Source organism: Colias eurytheme, chromosome 1 (genome assembly GCF_061535395.1).
Source record: "Colias eurytheme isolate Ceu_HAF_F1 chromosome 1, ilColEury1 Martin Lab GWU primary, whole genome shotgun sequence".
Classification (NCBI taxonomy): domain Eukaryota; kingdom Metazoa; phylum Arthropoda; class Insecta; order Lepidoptera; family Pieridae; genus Colias; species Colias eurytheme.
The window spans coordinates 14937511-14958104 of record NC_142980.1 but is presented as its reverse complement, the minus strand read 5'-3'; the positions used below and the strand labels follow the sequence as shown (position 1 = coordinate 14958104).

Genomic DNA, 20594 nt, shown 5'->3' with positions numbered 1-20594 from the left:
CGCCATGTGGAACATCTGTTGTTGTATGTTACAAATGAATATTGCACTATAAAAAGATTTAAATACCATGTGATTCTGGTGAAAGATATCTTTAGGAGTCTCATTAGGAAATGATTTAAGGAGACAATCGCTTAGTTGCAGGCTGTATATATACATGTGAAAATGTATCTGCCCAATGGGCATTAGACAGATAAGGGTAGTTTAGGCTTTTTGGCCACTTTTGGCTTTGTTTTTGTCGTTTCTTCTTCTTTGTTGTTGACTTCTTGCAAGTTTTGCTCCGTAGAACCGGATAGTAATTCCGGAAATAATATTTTTTTAGAGTTGACAATTTTAATTTCTGGAAGAAGCCTAGATGAATTAATGAATATTTATATTTCAGTTGGAATTTGAGTATGTTCAAATTAAATGCACGTTCATCAATCATTTTCTGGTTTAGGTGCTCTTTTTTGCTCTATTTGTACATGGCTTAGTATTCTAAGCATTCAATTAAATTTAATTAAGTTCTTGTTTTTTGTTACTCGAAATTTTTGGTACAAAGTTCCTTATCGTGCGGTACGCTAGGCGAGAATTCCTTCACTTATTTCATTTATCATTTAACCGTAGTACTATTATATAGGTATTATTTATTTGATTAAACCAACTAAAAACTTATTTAAAAACGAAATGAACTTCGTTCCAATCGGGTTTCCAACATGTGACACCTCAGCGATTTCTTTTTAGATACAATCGTCCGTTTGTGTTCCACGCTTTTAAGTATTTATAAGAAATAAATTAGATTATTTATTTACGCACACTGATAGCGGGTGTAATTTGTATATAAACCAGTGTTCATTCATCGAAAGTGATTATGTGCAATTTGCGGAATTATGCAAATGCAGGCAAATGCGTGTTGCGGAATGACCTGAGCATTAGTGTGCTCCGGTTCGAACCGGTTCAAATGTGCACACACACGCACTGTGTAAGTTAATGAATGATATCTGTGTGTGTGAGATTGTTTGAATAGCAAGTGACGTGATGAAAGGTTAGTTTTGAAAAATTATGTACTATTTTTTAGAAACTTTGTGAAGCGCTTCCCGTTGGAGTTTAGTAATGTTGGAATACGAATGATAAATACTCTCATAATTCGTTCATAGAATTATTAATGCAAAACAATCACGCCTTAATTATTTTGTGATTAATTGACTTGTTTTCTTATTGTAGTAAACAAATATCCTTGCTAGTTTAACGTTTGATGACAATGACAGTTAAGAAATAATTAATATATGTTTTAACAATAATGACAGGCGGAATAATACAATATGAGGATAAAATACTATACGATTGTTATTGGGAAAGTAACTTAATGAATGCTGTATGACGTCATATTACTGCATAGATACGTCATACTATAAATTTATCGTTTAAATTAAAAAACACATTTTTTTTCGAATGTGGCGCCAATGTTGTCGTGGTCGTTCCTAATTCAATTTTTTTTTATTAAATTTTCCTCTTTGACACTTCTGCGATAAAAGATTTTTGAAAAAAATAGTCTATACTTTTTGGCACGACACTTTTAACTATGTTTTTGCCAAATTTCACACAAACAAGTTCTGCGTTGACGTAGCATACCTACGAATAGATATACTTTCACATTTTTAATGTTACTGTATCTTATGTCTTAGGAATTTTCCTAGGTTTTCTTGTAACACGAGGTTCGCACAAACTGTGAAGCGATAAATATTTATGATATGTCGATACGTCATTTTAAATTAAAATTGCATTCATTCATGTATTTTACACTGATCTCATGGGAGTAATTCATTCACATAATGGAAAAATATCTTACTGATATTTGTTTTTTTTTTAATTTCAAATATTACCTACGCTTAGAAAAAAGTGCTTCGATTTTTAAATATGTAATGAGTCATTGCCCATATTATATTTTGCACATAGAATCAGCTATAAGTTATATTATAATCTAGCTTTACAAGTGGTGGACAACAATGATAAAAAGCGGCATGCATTATAATTATTTATAGTCTTTTACGTATCTCATAAATTATTCTAATAACGTTTTAGCTACCATTATTATATAATCTTTTGTTTGTATGTTTATGGTAATTAGGTATTTACGAAGATATCGAAGTTCCGTGATGTGGAAAAGATTTGAAATGTTAGTTTTATAATAACTAATCGGGAAAATGAAAAGAAAGCAAGAGTAAGTAATTAAAAATGATTTTATAATGGGAATACTATTGAGATATAAGTAGTAATTATTAGATTATATTGTATACAAAAGATGTTAAATTTTTTTCAAATATAATCGATTTTACTCGCCCCAAGAAAAAGGATAGGTATATTCAGGTCACAGGTACAAGTAAGGATAGGTATATTCTAAGTTCTAACCATAATAATTATTACAATGCGCAGTTGCTACTGTATATTTATCGTAGCAATTTGGTTAAACGTAAACATTCCGAATTGTAGGTACAACAAACAAACAGAAACCGCCATTTGTCATATTACGTCAGTTATATCCTTGATCTAGTAGATAGATAGAAAAGTTACCAGCTTCGATTTCTAATATTATTTAAGGCACGTTTAAGTAATGCTTTTTATGACAATAGGTATAGTGATCTACATTCGAATTTTCCGAAAGAATATGCTTTATAATTTTATACTTTGTATTTTTACCTCTTGATGGAACTGCATTAGAACTGCAATTGAATCGATAGTTTTGCATTCATATTAACACTAGCTGCGTGCCGCGGGTACACCCGCGTGGCGCCGCTCCTGTTGGTCTTAGTGTGATGATATATATAGCATATAGCCTTCCTAGATAAATGGGCTATCTAACACCGAAAGAATTTTTCAAATCGGACCAGTAGATCCCGAGATTAGCGCGTTCAAAGAAACAAACAGCTTTATAATATAATATTAGTATAGATTGATCAGCCTAGTCATAATTAGTATGCACCGTCCTAAAAGCTTTCACGTGCGCTAATTTCACTACTTAAAAAAATGCCCTTTAAAATCTCTTTAAATTTTGATACTGAATTTTAGACGTCATCCGCTAGCGCCGACATCTCACGCGAAGTAATATATGTATTTCTATACAATTTGGCGCCAATCCAACACAAACGTAGGTACTAAAGACGAGCAATGTCATTCATGAGATTATGTTGCTATTCGGCATACTTGTTGAATAATACATTTTTAATTATAGCCATTTTTAACTTGGCATTTGTTCCGCTAATTAAATAAATAGATGAATATTTAAATATATTCGCACAGCGCCATCTACTGCCTATCTATGTTTAGACATTTATTGGGAATAAATACTTCCCACAAGAAAACGAGGCCGTCGCAAAATAGGTATATAATTATTGTAGTAGTAGAGATTCTTCAACATCTGACGCAATAATCAGGGACATTTGCTTATGCTGCAGTGGGTTTCCTGTAAAACTCAAAATAGTTTTACAGAGCAATGAGGGTATTTTCTACGTTGGCCCATAAAGGTAAGTATATCGAAAATCACTTTTCTATTACAAACAGGAATAAAGGAAAAGTATACTAATGGTACGAGAACTCAGACAAATATATTTGTTTGAAATACGCATCAGGTCGGAATCCAGAATGTTGTTTATTCTTTGAAAAGTATTGTAGCTATAGGCTATAGGCAAACCTTTTGTCTTACTTAAGGGTTGATAAGGAATGGAATGGATGAAGTCGACTGTCGAAGCACAGTCGAAGTATTATTAGCAAAAATTCAATATCAACATCGGTAAATGTTGACGTTTTACCAAGGGGCCACCGACAAGACGCAAAAGAAATAAAACATGACAACGAGATTTCTCGAACGTTGAGAGTAGGTAAATAAAATCGTGTCGTAGCTAAAATAGAAAACAAAAAAAGATCCTTTTTGATATTACTGTAAATTTTCCACCAAGTAAGGTCATAGTAACATAATGGTCAATGTAATCAAACTTCATTCTTTCGAGTGTTTGCGCTCACTCCAGCCGCCCGCGACATGTTTGCAGTTAATGTTATCTTTAGATAAATACGATCACGCTTGGCGGCAAAAATATTTTTCCAATGATTCGTCTTAGCGTGATGTCGCAATATAGTTGATAATTAAACTAACTAACATACCAGCTAGGCTAGTTATAGGATCGGTAGCATTCAGAGCATGCATAGCTTTGAGGACTGAGGTGAAACTAGAATGACTTCAAGGGTTCATCTAAATTTGTAGGTAGATTAATAAAAGAATCTTAGACTCAGTTGTGCACTGTTCAAACAAAACACAATAGGTATAACAAGCATTTTGTTATGAAACTAAGACTTGAATCTTTTGTAACCTCGATTTTTTAAATAAATTAGTTAATACTAAATAAAATAAATAAGAAAACGTTTCCGCTTCGTGATTAACTGCGTATATTTTGATGTATTTCCCCATTCAGTCTAGAAAGTGAATGCAAGGACGGCATGGCTAATACCAATGTTCTCTTAGCGGTTTGTAATTTATATTAAGGCGGTTCAAATGCATTGTTTGTTTTTCCTTGATCGGTCATTCATTCAAAGAAATGGCAATAAACGTAAACGTAAAACTGAATAGTATTTTAATTGTTAATAATTATACGACACTGGCGCTGACGGTCTTCATGCTGTCGTAGACACAATATCGCCGTCCCCGGAGAATAAAATGATAACTGCAAAAACACAACTGTTCAGGAGAAATAAAAAACCGATAATTGACTATAACTTGCCTATAATGTTGGCTTTGTGTACAATATTCATAGATTTTTTGTCATATTCATTTAAATCATGATCAAAGGCATTAAATAAATGAAAAACGAAATTTTTAGATGTAGGTAATCGAATTATCGAATCTCTGACCTTAACTTTTACCATCAATTCTCCAAATATTGGAAGTAGGTAGCTCTAAAATATTCTAAAAAGACGTGAAAACTAAGAAGAGAAGAACTATAGAAATATAACAATGAAAATAGATAATTAGCCTTCTAACATAAATCATTATCGTCAATTCGTGAGTAGGTAGTCTACATAGTTACTTACATAATATTTCTAGTTTCTATTGAGGATTCAAGAATGTGTGGAAATCTATACCATGCTTCTAATTTATTTAAAATCATCTCAGTATAAATAGGTAGATACTTTTTGCATGAAAATTCGTCGAATTTTTTGTACAAAAAGAAACCATTATAATTTTACAAAGGTTTAATTGTTAATAACGTACAAAAATAATGAACAATCTTGTCTGCAAGGACGAAACATTCTAATGTATGCTTACATTTCTTGTTGGATTGTATCCATTAATTACATGGAATAGACTGACAAGAAAGCAAAAAATTTATTCATATACTTTATAAAAACAAAAAATTATAATTACAAAACAGGTTATAGTTTGGAGTAATCGAATTCAAATTCGCGCAGTAGATTTTGCGTGATGAGTGATGACTAAGTATACACGTATGTATACCTACACAAAATCACCATATAAGATTTTTGTTATAGCCTCGACAAGTGTTCAGTAAAATTATACAAGAATGATCGTATAATATACTTAATATTAAAATGATTAATTACTTATAACTGTACTTTACAAATATCAGCTGATATAAAGCCTGTCTAAAAGCGATGATGAACCTCCGAAACAAAAATATAATGCTTCGCAACAACTTACTTAAGTTACATCTACGTTGTTTTAAATGATATCACCATAATAAATACATAATGTAATTATAAAAGCACTACAATATATCTCAATCTTAGGTATTAAAATGATTAATCATGCGGTTATTCGTACATAATTGAGAGATTTGCATGCGCAAGCGCAGGATGTCCTTCGTTACTGGAGTGCGGCGAAATTGAGGCCGAGGGGCTTAATTCAATTTACTGTATAACACTTTATTTATTGATAATAATCTTTTGACATATGATCGTAAACGTCAAGTGTAAGCATTTTTATGTGTTTAACATTTTGTTAACCACTAAGTTAGGTACATACTTAGACAACAATCTTTAAGAAAGAAAACATTTACTATGAATCCAACCATAATATAAAAAATTATCTCAAAAGGTTATGGAGTTTGCTAATGTTACAAAATCCTGAAAAAATACGAAATAGTTTAAACATAATATACCTATTACTTTCAAAACACACTTATTATCTAGCAATTATTTAAATACTTACATTGAAAATTACCATGCACCACATATGGTACGGGAGCCAGGTGCAAATTTGGTTAATTATTTCCTCTCAAGACATAATTCGTCAGACGCCTCAAAGTATATAGTACATATTATAAAGCCTCGTGAACGTCAGCTGGCGCTCGGTTGGGGGGGGTGAGCGGTTGTAGCCTCCCACGCACGTAGGAAAAAAATAAATTAATTCATTCATTTCCTCTCAGCTAAAAATTTGTCAAATTGTAGCTAACCCAATATCTCAACGAAAAAAAATAATCAGCTGGTTACAACATGGTGTATTATAGGTACGTCAGCTGGTGTCTCGAACATGAAAGAAAAAAAATTATTTTCCGTGATTTCCTCTCAAACAAAAATTTACCTGATGATAGCTTATATGTAACTGTGGATAAATATATAGGTCAGCTGGCTGTATCTTGGTGGAAAAACCGTCAGCTGATACGGGAGGCTACAACCGCTCTTCCCCCTAACCGAGCTCCAGCTGACGTTCACGAGGCTTCATAATACTATACTTTGATGCATTTTACTAATTACCGCTTGAGAGGAACTTGGTCATAAAATCTGTTCCTGGCTCCCGTACCAATAGATAATATTCCTTCGTAGGTACACACATCAAGTGCAATAAGCAATTATCTAAGCGTATAATTACTGTCTCATATGCGAATTAGCAGGTACGACAGCAAGATAAAATCACCATTAATACATTATGCATTATAATAAACGTGGAATACTTAAATCATGCAATCGAAGCTTCTAGAGACACGATCATTATCTTTTTGCCGCAAAGCGGATTGCCAATGCAGGATTCTGTGATTTATTATTGAATATATTAAAATATGGTCGATTCTGTTTCGTAGCCATTGGGCCGTAAAGTTTTGAATCTGTTTAGAAAAATTGTAAATAATTTGGAAAATCCAAAAGTGCACGCCTCATAATTTTTTTTTAATAAATATTTATTAATTATTATTTTTGTTTATTTAATAACAATTAAACCACATCGAATCAGACCCTGAAAAATGAAAGGGTTCTATTCCTGAGCATACTCAAGCGTAAGAGAAAAAAAAAGACTCGATTAGTAAAGTATTTCGGTCGCTATCGTGTTAACAAGAAAAAGGATCCGCACATACAGACACACGGACGTCCAAGACAGAACTTTTTTAAACTGTTTTTTAACTAGTTTAAATAACAAAAACCGGCCAAGTGCGAGTCGGGCTCGCGCACAAAGGGTTCCGTAGCAGCAAATATAATAAATTACAGTTAAATCAACCTATCTCAAAAACTATAAGAGATACTTTGATCAAACCAAAAATCGTTGAAAGAGTTAATTAGCATGCATCACCTCTATTTTTTTTAGAATTTTATACCCCGTAGTTATAAAAATAGAGGGGGGGGGACATACTTTTTACGACTTTGAGAGCTGATATCTCAAAAACCGTTCACTTTAAGAAAAATGTTTTTTAGAAAACTTTATATCACTTTAAAAGACCTTTCCATTGATACCCCACACGGGTATGTACATCGAAAAAAAAAATTTCATCCCTCAGTTACATGTATGGGGGGCCCCACCCCCAATTCTTTTTTTTACTATTTAGTGTCATATTTTTGTAGCGGTTCATACAACACATATTCCCATCAAATTTCATCACTGTAGTACTTATAGTTTCCGAGTAAATCGGCTGTGACAGACGGACAGACGGACAGACGGACAGACGGACATGACGAAACTATAAGGGTTCCGTTTTTGCCATTTTGGCTACGGAACCCTAAAAATGACATCAAAAATATCATGAACGTTAAAAATAGTGTTTTTTCTTAATATGTGTGTGTATGTATTATCTTACAAGTGCAATGTATGATACATAAAGACATTTTAAGTTTGAAAAATCAGATGTTTTGCGCGAAGTGACAGTAGTACCCACCTCAACGCTTCGCTTATGAGGCGTGCAATATAATTACTTATATGATAGGATCCGTCGAATATCCACTTTGCTATTATGAATGAAAATGTTTTTACACATATTTGTATTTTTGTTACTCTAAAACGGCTGAAGCAATTGTGATAAATATTAGTGATTATTAACAAATCTTAGACAAAGAACTAATAGCAAATGTTTATTTTCTATAAACTATTCTTATTCTAATTTAAATCTTTAAGCAGAATACATACATAGTACATAACCATTAAGAGGACACCTAATGGACGTTTCCCGATCATTTGCTACCTACAGAACATATTCTAAATTGTCCTGACTTCTAGAACTAAGAGTAACAATAACGCTTATCCATGTCGTCCTTTTTAGATTGTAATCCGTAATATAGGTAAATGTGAGTAAATGATTATTAGAAAGCAGAAACATGAGCTAAGCGGACTAGTGTGAAAAGATTAGGTTTACTTATTTAAAAACATACAATTTAAACATTACTTATTTTGAGAACCACTGCTCACAAAATTAAAAAGATAATTCTACAACAAATCTTAGTAACCATCTTACCTTACACATGTAGGTAGGTATAACTAAATCTTCAAAACGGAATTTAAATATAAACATATTCTATTAACACTTTTAAGTAACGCTAATATAAATATTCTAAAATCTTCTTGATGCAAATTACTACTTCACGCCGCGAAAATAAACTTCTGAGAAAATCGTTATTCATTCAAAATAAAAACATTGTATCTAAACAAAATGTCAATATGCGAATGTATTTACTTGTGTTAGCTTTTGGTAAACGTGAAACACGTGCCCATAAAAAAATACCGAACGTCTTGAAAAGGTGAATATCATTTGTTTGTATAGTCAGAAACACAGATTGTAAAGTTATGTTTGAAAAGTAACGGAACAGTTTTTGTCCTAATCGTACATTTTTATTATAGTACTGGCTGGCTGAACTTATGATTACAAGCTTTACAAGCAATGGTTAAACGATTAAAAATATAGATTTTCTACCCGTATGACGTACACACTTGTTTAAAGTGCTTCACTTTTGCATTATAGAAGCTTCGGAATGAAATAATCGTGATGTTTGTAGTAGGTACCTATGTTAAATGAATGTCACCTCCTCAGGCATTTCTGTATGAAGTAACAGTTTCAAAATCTAATGGCTCTTAAAAAAACATAATTAAATATTTAGATGAATTATAATTTTTAATCGTTAGGACTTAGGACTTAGCTACACTTAGTACAGAATAGGTTTCGCATAAGGTGATTCATCCAGTTTGGTGTCAACTAGGTACGTGTAAACTGCATTAAATTTGTAAGCGATTTAATATATTATAAAATATTTGCATAACACAACATAAAGCCACCTGAATATGATTGTTAATTATTATTGGAGGCCGACGACTTTAGGTACTCTCTTAAGCCGGGTATCCACTTAGGTTCGCCGTGGATTGCGAACACTGTGGGCTCCGCGAACGTGAACGTGTACAGTGTACACACTTAGGAGTGGCTGCAACATCAGTGCTCCTGTCGGAGGGCTAAATTCCGCACTCCGGTCTCCAGTAGACACACGATAGACGGTCGGTGCAAACATGCCGCCTCCAAATTAGTAGGAAGTGCAGCTTATATTTTGATACATTATATTGTGATGGAATACAAACAACCTCCTCGATTTTGGCAAGCTAATATGAATAAGGGAAGAAGAAATAATGAAATAATGCATATATTCATCATTTCATCGGACCACTCCATGTAACTTAACTTACTTAACAAACACACGCTCGCGTCCACGAACAAACTGCGCTCCCCTTTGAGATCGCGCAAAAAACCGCTTCCGGAGCGCTCCACGATCACGACGTATCCATTATGTTTGGTTTGGGGAGCGGGCGCGTTCGCACACCACGGCGAACCTAAGTGGATACCCGGTTTTAGAATAGGATTTTCAATAAGAGATTAATTGTATCATGTCTTAATCTTCGGACTTGTTTTGACGATTAGGTATTTAAACAATGATTAGAACTGTTATTTTAATTAAACATTTCTTACTTCCTTAACAAATTACTTGCGTTATAAAGAAAATGATTCCACTTAAACAATACTACATTGTCCATGAAGTTTCAACTTCAATTGTAAATAAAGTGAGCTAGCGCAGAAATATTTCACGTTGCAGTCGAAGCCAAATATTTCTAGTATTCGGAATAAAGCTGGATGTAAACATAATTGTTTATGCCGATGTCGTTGCCTTTTCGTGTAGGCGGCTGGCGTCTCAGCTATATGAGTTACAGCTCAATGTGACAGGAATAGCACTCAAATGATGATACTTTGTCTAAAAATACTGTCGGTATAATAATAACGGTTACTGCTACCGTGATAATCGTTCAATTATTTCACAGTTTTCAAGATCTTGTGTCATGCATATCCTGCTTTACGATATAGAAATCTTGATGATTTTATTAAGACCTTGTTATGTTTGTTACAGGAAGCCGAAAAGCAGGCGAAGAGGCACAACATAGCAAATATCAACCCCTCCTTCGAACCAGATGACTTCCTACCACAAAGGTAAATATGATGTTATGATTATTATTCGAAACTTTTGAAACTACTGAACCGCACAATATTTTATAGATTAAAAGAGAATACTTAATATTTCTAGAGCATGACACAATACACCGCCCTAACGCAAAAAAAGACACTAAAAAATAGGAAAGTAGGCAACTGAAAGAAAAACATAAAACAAAAACAGTTGATAAAATCACACTTGTCTAAAACTGTTCAAGTACTATTTAATTAGCCCTCCTCTCTTAATTATATAACCCTTAAAAGGTACAACAACTTCTATTAATCTCCCGAACCATGATTATATTCTCTACCTTATTTGGCCATTATTTTAACGGTGAAGGAAAACGTCATGATGAAACCGAAGTGACCTAGAATAGGAGGTTTGACGACATCCAAGTGGCAGTTTTATATGTCTGGGAAGGCAATCAAGCTATGAAGATCCAAAACAAGTACTTGCAAAATATGTCCTCAAATTGGCCTTTTTGATAATCTTGATTGAAGTCATTTATTTAGTACAATAAACTTGTTAAGGAAAGAATAAATACCGGGTCATTAAAGAGTATTTCAGGACATTTAAGAATATTTAATTTCAATGCCACATGTAAGCCAAATATTCTATTTCGTTGAAAGAATTAATTACAAAAGTTATAGCCCAATATTGCGCAGTTAACCAGTAAATCAGAAAATTATACAGACATATTTTATATAACGAAATCAATATAGTTTTTATAAACACTCAAAACTTCCCCTTTATATAATTCTCGGAGTCACAGTATGGTCTCCTAGTGACGTCAATAGATAATTACACATTGTGCGTGTTTATTGCCGTTACCCTTTAAGAATCGCAAATTGCTACTTAACTGAAGTCAAATACGTTAAAAATGACGAGAAATAAACTTGAAACAAAACAAACACCACGATCAATACGCGAAAGAAAGAAACGTTTAGTAATTAGTTGATAAAAAATTCAATAAAGAAATGCAATTACACAAAAACTTTGTAAATGTATTTTATTGAATTTTTCTTTACTTACTTACATACACGTTTTCAATGTCAGTCTATGGTAGAAGCGATTGTAACTCATGTGAATTTTATTAACTTATATTCTTCTCATAAATTTGAATCGATTCTATGAAAAAACAGGTAGGATGTTCAGGAGCCATAATAGTACGCGCGCTTACATAACACAAAATCAGTATCTTCGTAAAAATCAGCCGCGCGACCGAGAATTCAAATCCGCAACCCTTGTTGCGTTAGTGTTACAATGGGGTAGGCCACGGAAGGTTAAATCGTGGTACTATCAAATGCAAATTTCAAGGCACTGCTGCAAGTTCGGTTGATAAATCGATAAACTCGTGTCCAAGCATACACCAGCATGGCTTCGTAAGTGAAAATAACTTTACCATTACAATAATTACTTTGTTGTTTTTTTTACTTTGTGTTATGCGCAATTTGCAAGGCAAAGTTTTATTAAATATCACACCTTTACCTAAAACGTCCGTAGCTAAACAATGTTTATTCCGTGAAGTGTTTATAATCGCACAATTGTATAGGTAAATAAATGTTATCGACTTCACACTGTGAGAAATATTGTTAATAATTTTGAAATTAAATATAATTTATGCTTTTTAATTTTTATTTTTCATGTTTAAAGTAGGTTGATATCCTGCACTGGGTCTATAAAGTAATACATAGTTGTATTTAGCATGTTGTCATAATATTATAATGTTAAACTTTACCCACATTTATAAACAGGCGAATATAGATTATAAATTAATATTCATCGTTTACTAGGTAGGTATATAGGTACGTTCAAAAGCGATTAGCGAAGTAGGTACCTACACATAAAATGATAAATTATTGGACTGTTACATGCTATATTTTGATCGATATAATCATACAGTTTTTATTTTATTTTTATTTACTATTACCATGATTATATAAAAACGACTTCACACTAGACGGATCCATTTATGACAAGTTCATTGTAACAGACTTTTATAATATGTTAACTAATACAACACTAAATAAATACTCCATTTTCCAGTCTTTCACCCGTCAAAGATGAGAAGAAGAAGCCAGGAGACAAGGGCATCTATCTGGTGAACATGAATGAAAAGAACTTACAGGAAGTAGAGGAATATGAACCTTATGACAACAGAGTAGTTGAACACCCCACAACGTAAGTAGCTTTAGATACTCAATACTATACAGCTGGCTAATTAGTATCAATGTTCCTGGTAACACTAACTTATTAAAATTGAACAAGGCGAGTAAGTGATTCAAACAACTTACCTAGAATAATAAATATATCCTGTTAAAAAGACTAGACCGACCCCAAAGTACTAACAAATGCTTCCTACCTTCTCCAATTTTCCTTGATACCAGATATGCATTCACCCTTGAAGACCATCATTTCCTATCCTATACCTACGACAAGACACAAGGATCTTCCTACATCAGGCCTATGCGTAATTTTATTGTTTATAGGGTATTTACACATTGCTCATATACTTAGGTCAGTTTCGGTCTGTAGCACCATCAGAACAATGACTTATAGTACCTAATCATAATAAAGATGGCATTTAGATAAGCAGAATGAAAAACTAATCCATCAAAATAAGTGTAATCGCTATTCAAGATAGGTGTGGAGGAGAATAATTAAATTAAATTATTCTGAATGAGATCATGTCTTAAAAAATATAGTTTTAAAAACTTATTTCTATTTTGCTTTCTTCCGATAGTATAAGAGACAAAATGCTTGTTATATATATTTTTCAAGCAGATCTTATTATCTTTGTGATTATCATAGTGGTTGAAATCAATCAAAAAAGTAATCAACATGTTTTGAACAACAATAGTTGACGTCCTTTTAAGTAATAAATCTTATGACCATTTACGTAAACTAGCATCCCAAAAATGAGAATAAAATAATTATAATTCAGATCAGAGATCCCGTCCGGCGCGGATTTTCCTCAATCGTCAGCGACAAGGCTATAATATATTATAATATATACTTATAGTATTAAATATTTTACGCTTCGCTTCAAAACAACATGGTTAGTTTTAGATCTCGTGTGAAATGAAACGATTAGGTAGCCGATAGGGGGACTAACCTGTATTGTACGGGTATTTCTATATTAATTTATAATTGACATATTTATGTTTTGTTTAGAATGGTCACGTTTTAATTCTGTGGTTAAAAAAATCACGTGTCCATTTGTTATGTTCTTGGTTATGTTTATTGCCTCAATTTACAATAAAAGCTTTTTTATGACGGAAACTAAAGTTGAAGGAGATCAAATAGTGAATGAAAATGAATGCCTGTCGGTGGTTTGGTAGAATGAATAAAAATGAACCAAAATGTTAAAGGAAAGAACCAAATACATACCAGTAAGAAAAGCTCAAATAAAATATTTCAACTACTTTTCTAAAGTATCCTTGCATCAGAGAGTATACATAAATTTTATTACCGAAGGAAATAACGTCAATTATGTAACTTAAATGAGGTAGGTAGCCTAGGTACAGAATGTAGAAGCGGTGAAGTAGCAGTCGACTTACGAAATGTTGATTATAAGATCAATCTGTCAATTAAAATCAAATAAATTGCACCCGAACATATTTTATAAAGATTTATTGGTCTTCTTTCTAAGTTATGGTCTAGTCAGATTTTATAGACGTTGTATTTCAATCTATCACTACTGCAACCTCTAAATTTTCACATTTTATACACCGTACACGACACACTTACATATTTTAACACTAATGCTAATAATTTTTAAACAATACAATAAGTCCTAACTACATCAAAATGTTACAGGAACACAGAAACGCTCCTACATTTGTTAAAAGGGAGTCTGGGTACGGGAATCCTGGCTATGCCGCATGCTTTCGCCAACTCAGGTTACGTGGTCGGGACTATAGGCACCATCATCATCGGGGTCCTGTGCACGTACTGCATCCACGTGCTGATCGATTCGTGCTACGTGCTGTGCAAGCGGCGGAAAGTGCCATCCATGACGTACACCGGTGCGGCTGAAGCCGCGCTGTCCGAGGGCCCGGATTGGTGCAAAGCATGCGCGCCGTACGCTGCGTAAGTAGTGTTTATTGTCCATTAAAGTTTTAATAATAGAATTCGATAGTGTGTGGTCGAAGCGTTTTTAGCTTTACCCTCACTAATTGATAAAAACTGCAATACACTTCACTGTTGAAACGACATCAACAACTTAGTACATTCGTGATTTTGTTGAAATGATTACATTACAAGGATAGTAAATAAATATATTTTGTATTTTAATGTACCTACCTACTGGGTGGTGCATTACATTATGCCATCACTGCGTAATACTTAGGTATGTACAAACAAAATATTTTGAAGATTATTATTTCCTATATCCTTTAAACAGAATAAACATGGAAACTTCCTGGACAATATTAATAATGCAAGTGATTAATCTTGTTTTGTTTTGGATTCTACCAATAAATTAATTATAATTTTCTCATTATGACATACCTATATATACGTATTTGTACGTCTTTTAATGTTATGTTTATGCGGAACGCAATAAAATTAGAAAACAATATCTTTATTATTAACAGCCTGCCGTAGCTTACCGTTGTTGTTGTTTTTAAGTTATTCAGTTAATTAATTAAATCATTAATAAAACATTAGGTAGTCCGTATTATGTCATAAAATAAATATCTACTTGTACAAACTTATATTTAATTACAAAATGACGACGCAATAAAATCATTTCAATGATCTTGTTTATTTTGTTGTGATATATTTTTCCTTCCAATCCAGTGCTATCAAGTATCAAGAGTATATATTTTTTAGTAGTTACCTCATAAAAGTAAAAAAAAGCAATGGCTTGCTAAAAGCTGGCTAAATCCTAATTTTGGAAAGCGTTGTTGAACTCAATTGCATAGCTGTAGGCATTAGAAAAATCAGCAAAGTGAAATTGTTGAATAAATAACGAGGGTATTCAACTTCTCGCGGCGCTCTCTAGGTCACAGGGCTCACGCTCAGCCTACTGCCTGCCTAACCTAACCGGTTCAGGCACTGAATCTATAAGCACTATTTGCACTCGGCAATCCAGACACACACGGATACTCGGCTAGCATTCCTTCTATAAGATTCTATATTATGTAACACTCCTTGTGACATGTCAGTCTGAATATCATAATACGAAGGCGAATCAAAAACCAGTACTTATTTGTTATCCTTGGATGATAAAAAAGTATAGGCTCAGTTGATGATTCCATTGATATATCTTTAATTTTAATCTAATTAGATGTATTTGTTTAAATCCTGTACGATACCGGGAGGTAGTAAGGTTATAGAATTTATTCAAGGACGTTTAGGACCATCCTAATATATTTGTATCACAATTAGTAGGGCAGTCCAAGTAATAGATAATTTCTATTACAGCCATGTGGTCAACGTGTTCCTGCTCATCTACCAGATCGGAACCTGCTGTGTGTACGTGGTATTCGTGTCGGAGAACATACAGTTCGTGCTGACGAAGCACTTCGAGCTCAAAGTCACGGTCTCAGAAGTAATGCTGTGGATCCTCTTGCCACTGGTTCTGATAAACTGGGTGCGGGACCTCAAGTACCTGGCGCCGTTCTCCGCAGTGGCCAACGCAGTGACCATTGTTAGCTTCGGGATTATCTGCTACTATATCTTCAGAGACGCGCCTACGTTGGAGGGAAAAGTGCCAGCTGGAAAGATTGCGAATTTCCCGCTATTCTTCGGAACTGTACTCTTCGCTTTGGAAGCTATTGGCGTGGTGAGTACACTTAAAACCAGGATTATTTCAACAGATACAGAACGTCCATAATAGTTTCGATAAGATATATATCAATATTTTTCTAAAACATTACCATGTTCCTCAGATTCTGCCGCTTGAGAATGAAATGAAAACTCCAAAGGACTTCGTGGGCAAGTTCGGCGTGCTAAACCGGGCGATGATCAGCATCATCATTTTATACGTCGGTATGGGCCTGTTCGGCTACTTGCAGTATGGGAATGAGTCTGCTGGCAGCATTACCCTCAACTTACCGTCTAAAACGGAGATGTAAGTACACATAAGATCATCGTAGATATAAGGACATCATGATAAGATTTAGGCTACTAAAGGAAAAGTGATTTTGTAGTACTAACCTTGAGGTATTTTTGGCCAGACCTATAAGGTATGTGTAAACAGAGTTGTGTAGTTCACACGTTATTTCTATCTTCATGATAAATCTAATTCACACAGTATGAATAAATGTTAGATCACGATTTATTGCTATTTATCTACACTAATATTATAAAGAGGAAAACTTTGTTTGTTTGTTTGTTTGATTGTAATGAATAGGCTCATAAACTACTGGACCGATTTTAAAAATTCTTTCACCATTCGAAAGCTACATTATCCACGAGTAACATAGGCTGGGTTTTATCCAGGAAATCCCACGGGAACGGGAACTATGCGGGTTTTTCTTTGAAAACGCGGGCGAAGCCGCAGACGGAAAGCTAGTATTTAATATTTATCACTTATTTTCTTCTTGTAACACCTTTAATATGTAATGACTGAATCACTTCAAGTTGCGATACCTATCCAAATATTCAATTCAATTTATTGATCAGGTAACACGTTTCATTTAAAATTAATAGTGCCATAGTCCAGCACTAAACTTGAAACCTTACGTGGACGAACTTAAATTTTTCTCTCATTTCTAATTAAAAAGTATCAGAAGCAACGAAGAATGTTTTTATTTGCCAATATTTCCTCTTGCAGATTGGCAAGTGTAGTGCAATGTCTCCTCGCGTTCGCTATATTCATCACGCACGGGCTCGCCTGCTACGTCGCCATCGATATCTTGTGGAACGAGTACATCGGCGTGCGTCTTCTCAACAGCTCGCACAGAGTCATGTGGGAGTACTTACTGAGGACCTGCATTGTTCTTGTCACTTGTAAGTATCTAATACCTTTTCGGTTGCTTTCCTTCTCCATACTCTAAGCAGTTCTTTTCTTTTGTCACCTCGTCGATACCTTCCTTTTTCTCTTATGTGAAAGCCAGTACATTTGCAGAGACGTAATGATCTCAAAATTCTGCATTTGGATAGATATATTTCCTTCTGATTCATATAAACGTGACCCTAATGCCGATCAGTTTTTGTGTATTTCTGCATGATGTAATGTTATTTATTGTTTACGAATACCAGTAATATAGTTATAACGGGTGTCATTTAATGGTTGTACCTTTCGATATTAAAAATATAAAAATAAATACAATAGTAAAAATGAAAAGCCTCCGGTAAACAACAAAGGACGTTTAGAATCGTTTCTGAATTACATAAATGAATCAAATTAGAGCTCTAATTTTGTTACGTGCCTTTATACAAGCGATTTTCCATTCCAGTCGGTATCGCCGCTGCAGTGCCTGAACTAGACCTCTTCATCTCGCTCTTCGGCGCGCTGTGTCTCTCCGCGCTCGGCCTGGCCTTTCCCGCCTTCATCCAAAGCTGCACATACTGGTACTACGTGTCGGACTCCGAGAGAATGCGCATGATCATCAAGAACGTCATCGTCGTACTGTTCGGTGCTTTAGGACTCGTCGTGGGCACTTGGACGTCCCTCGATGGCATTATCAGGAAATTCTCAGCGCACCACGTACTGAATGCCACAGAAAGTTTCGCCACGGAAGCCACGCTGTCGCTTCTAAATGACACGTTAATCACGCCTTGATAAATAGTGTTTGTAACGAATTTGTGCCATTAAATGAACCGTCCGTGGCATATAATATCAGTACAATACAGTAAATTAAATAATAATTATAATTACATAGTGATTAGATAAAATCATGTGACAGAACAAGTTTACTGCATGAAAATTTAATTCAAGAATGGTTTAAACTTTGGTATGGACCATAAAGCGAGCGTGCCCTGGAAAAGTAAGTCTAGTTAATAAAACACGACCATTAAATCTAGTTGGATGAACAAGACAATATTGTCGACGTTTATTTGTATATTTATTCGTTCGTACTTACTTTTAACAATTAGCAGTTTCAGTATTGAACCAACTGTCCTATAGCAAAATACATGCAAGAAAACTTCGGTTATTGAGTACAAAATTGTTTAACACTTTACCAAACCTAGTGATACAAACAGCAGGCGAGAAAGGAATTGTTATATTATGTATGCTACGACGTTCCGTACCTACTTTATAGTTATATGATATGTATATTTAAATATAATATAAGGCTATTTCCTACTTACATATATTCATCAAACGCGAATAAGCTGATTTTCTAGAAATATTGAAAAATTCGCGTTTATAGAAACGTTTTAGTAATACGTTTATGAAGCTACCCTGGCAATATATTTTTATTTTTTGATTTGATTTTATAAGCTTTTAATTTACATTAATTATGACTGATAATCGGCTTCTTCGTGAAATGTTGAATATCTGTATAGCAGTTCCGTGTTGTCGCGTCGATTTAGCAACGTAGGATTAGTGTCTAGGTAATCAGGGACTAACAAAAATAGTACTAAAATATCATGGTGGAACATAGAGGGCTATTTAAGTGTATCCTTGTCTATTATATAACAGCAAAATGTGGCCTGGTGCTCCTTTGTTGAAAGCGTATTTATATATCAATGTATTAAAAATAATTATTTATATAAATGAATCGTCGACTTTACACGACTAGGACAGCTATATTCGACGACAAGTCGCTAAACGCACAGTTGTAAGGTAAATGTATGTAAGTTACTAGCTAAATTTGTTCACCAAATTATAATTTGTTTTTTTATAACAGTATTATCTTTAAAAATTATACAATGTAACTTATAGTGCTTTACCTAGCAACCTAATTATAACAAAGGATAAGTATTTTTAGATGAACTATGGTTGTTTAATTTAGTCTTAAGTGATGTATTTTATCGAGATCCTATATCAGTGAGATTCAATATAATAATGTCAAGTGAAGCATGGCATTTTATTTAGAGTAAGTTATAGTAAGTTCAGTACAATTATGCGTGCTACTAAAAAATTCAATGTCTTTTTATTATTTACACGTTCGGTTTTAACATTTTATTTGACCTCGCCAAAATTGTTACCGTCAGTCGCTATGACCGGATAATGCACGTTATGTTAAGTTTCAAATATAGTTTATGATTTTATTTTATTTAAATGATTATATTTTATGTATTTTCTCATTTCGTACATCTTATATATTAATCAAATCTTTGTTAATTTTATGTGAATGTTGAGACGGGCTTACAATAGATAACATTACATAGAAATAAGTGAAAATATGTATATATTCATTTTGTATTTTATTTACAACATACCGTTAATATAATATAATGCATTCTGTCATCTATAATCGCAGAAGAAAATGGTAATGCGGCTAGATAGTAGTTGCACTTTTTTATTTGAATTGACTTTTTAATTTATATGTATGATTATTCAATGCTACTGACTGCATTACCATTATTCTTTTATTTTTTTCTTTGGTTCTTTACGGTAAATATAAATGACTTTTGTTATTTATTTCAGTTTTAATCCGCAATTTAGATTTAGATAATTTTAATGAAATAGCTCTAACGGAATACCAGTTCGGCTTTACCAATATGTATTTCCATATCCGGTCATATATAATCTGTGATGTTGATAGTTAATATATTTGAATAAGTTTTACGTTATTTTGTGTGATGTGTTCCACACGTCGGTGATAATGTGCTCATATCTATGTAATGGGGTCTAATCCCGAATAAAGTTGAATTAATTAATACTTTCTATCTTTTATTTTTATACAAACCTACATTAGGGCTCCCGATAAAACTACGAAAATTAAGATATATTTTATCGGCCCTGGCTTCGAAATTAAAATGCTATA

The 20594-nt window shown here is 33.5% G+C and overlaps 1 protein-coding gene across 1 annotated transcript in view; it reads left to right on the top strand.

Moving 5' to 3' along the window:
* The window catches only part of LOC149911397 (proton-coupled amino acid transporter-like protein acs), a 47178-nt gene extending 26689 nt beyond the window's left edge, over positions 1–20489 (top strand). The window contains exons 2-8 of the mRNA XM_090105978.1: positions 10624–10703; positions 12751–12885; positions 14524–14796; positions 16135–16495; positions 16602–16783; positions 17489–17664; positions 18114–20489. Of these exons, the coding sequence (XP_089962104.1) occupies positions 10624–10703; positions 12751–12885; positions 14524–14796; positions 16135–16495; positions 16602–16783; positions 17489–17664; positions 18114–18439 (1533 nt within the window). The 3' untranslated portion in view covers positions 18440–20489. The remainder of the gene's footprint in view (positions 1–10623; positions 10704–12750; positions 12886–14523; positions 14797–16134; positions 16496–16601; positions 16784–17488; positions 17665–18113) is intronic.
* The last annotated feature ends 105 nt before the right edge of the window (positions 20490–20594 follow it).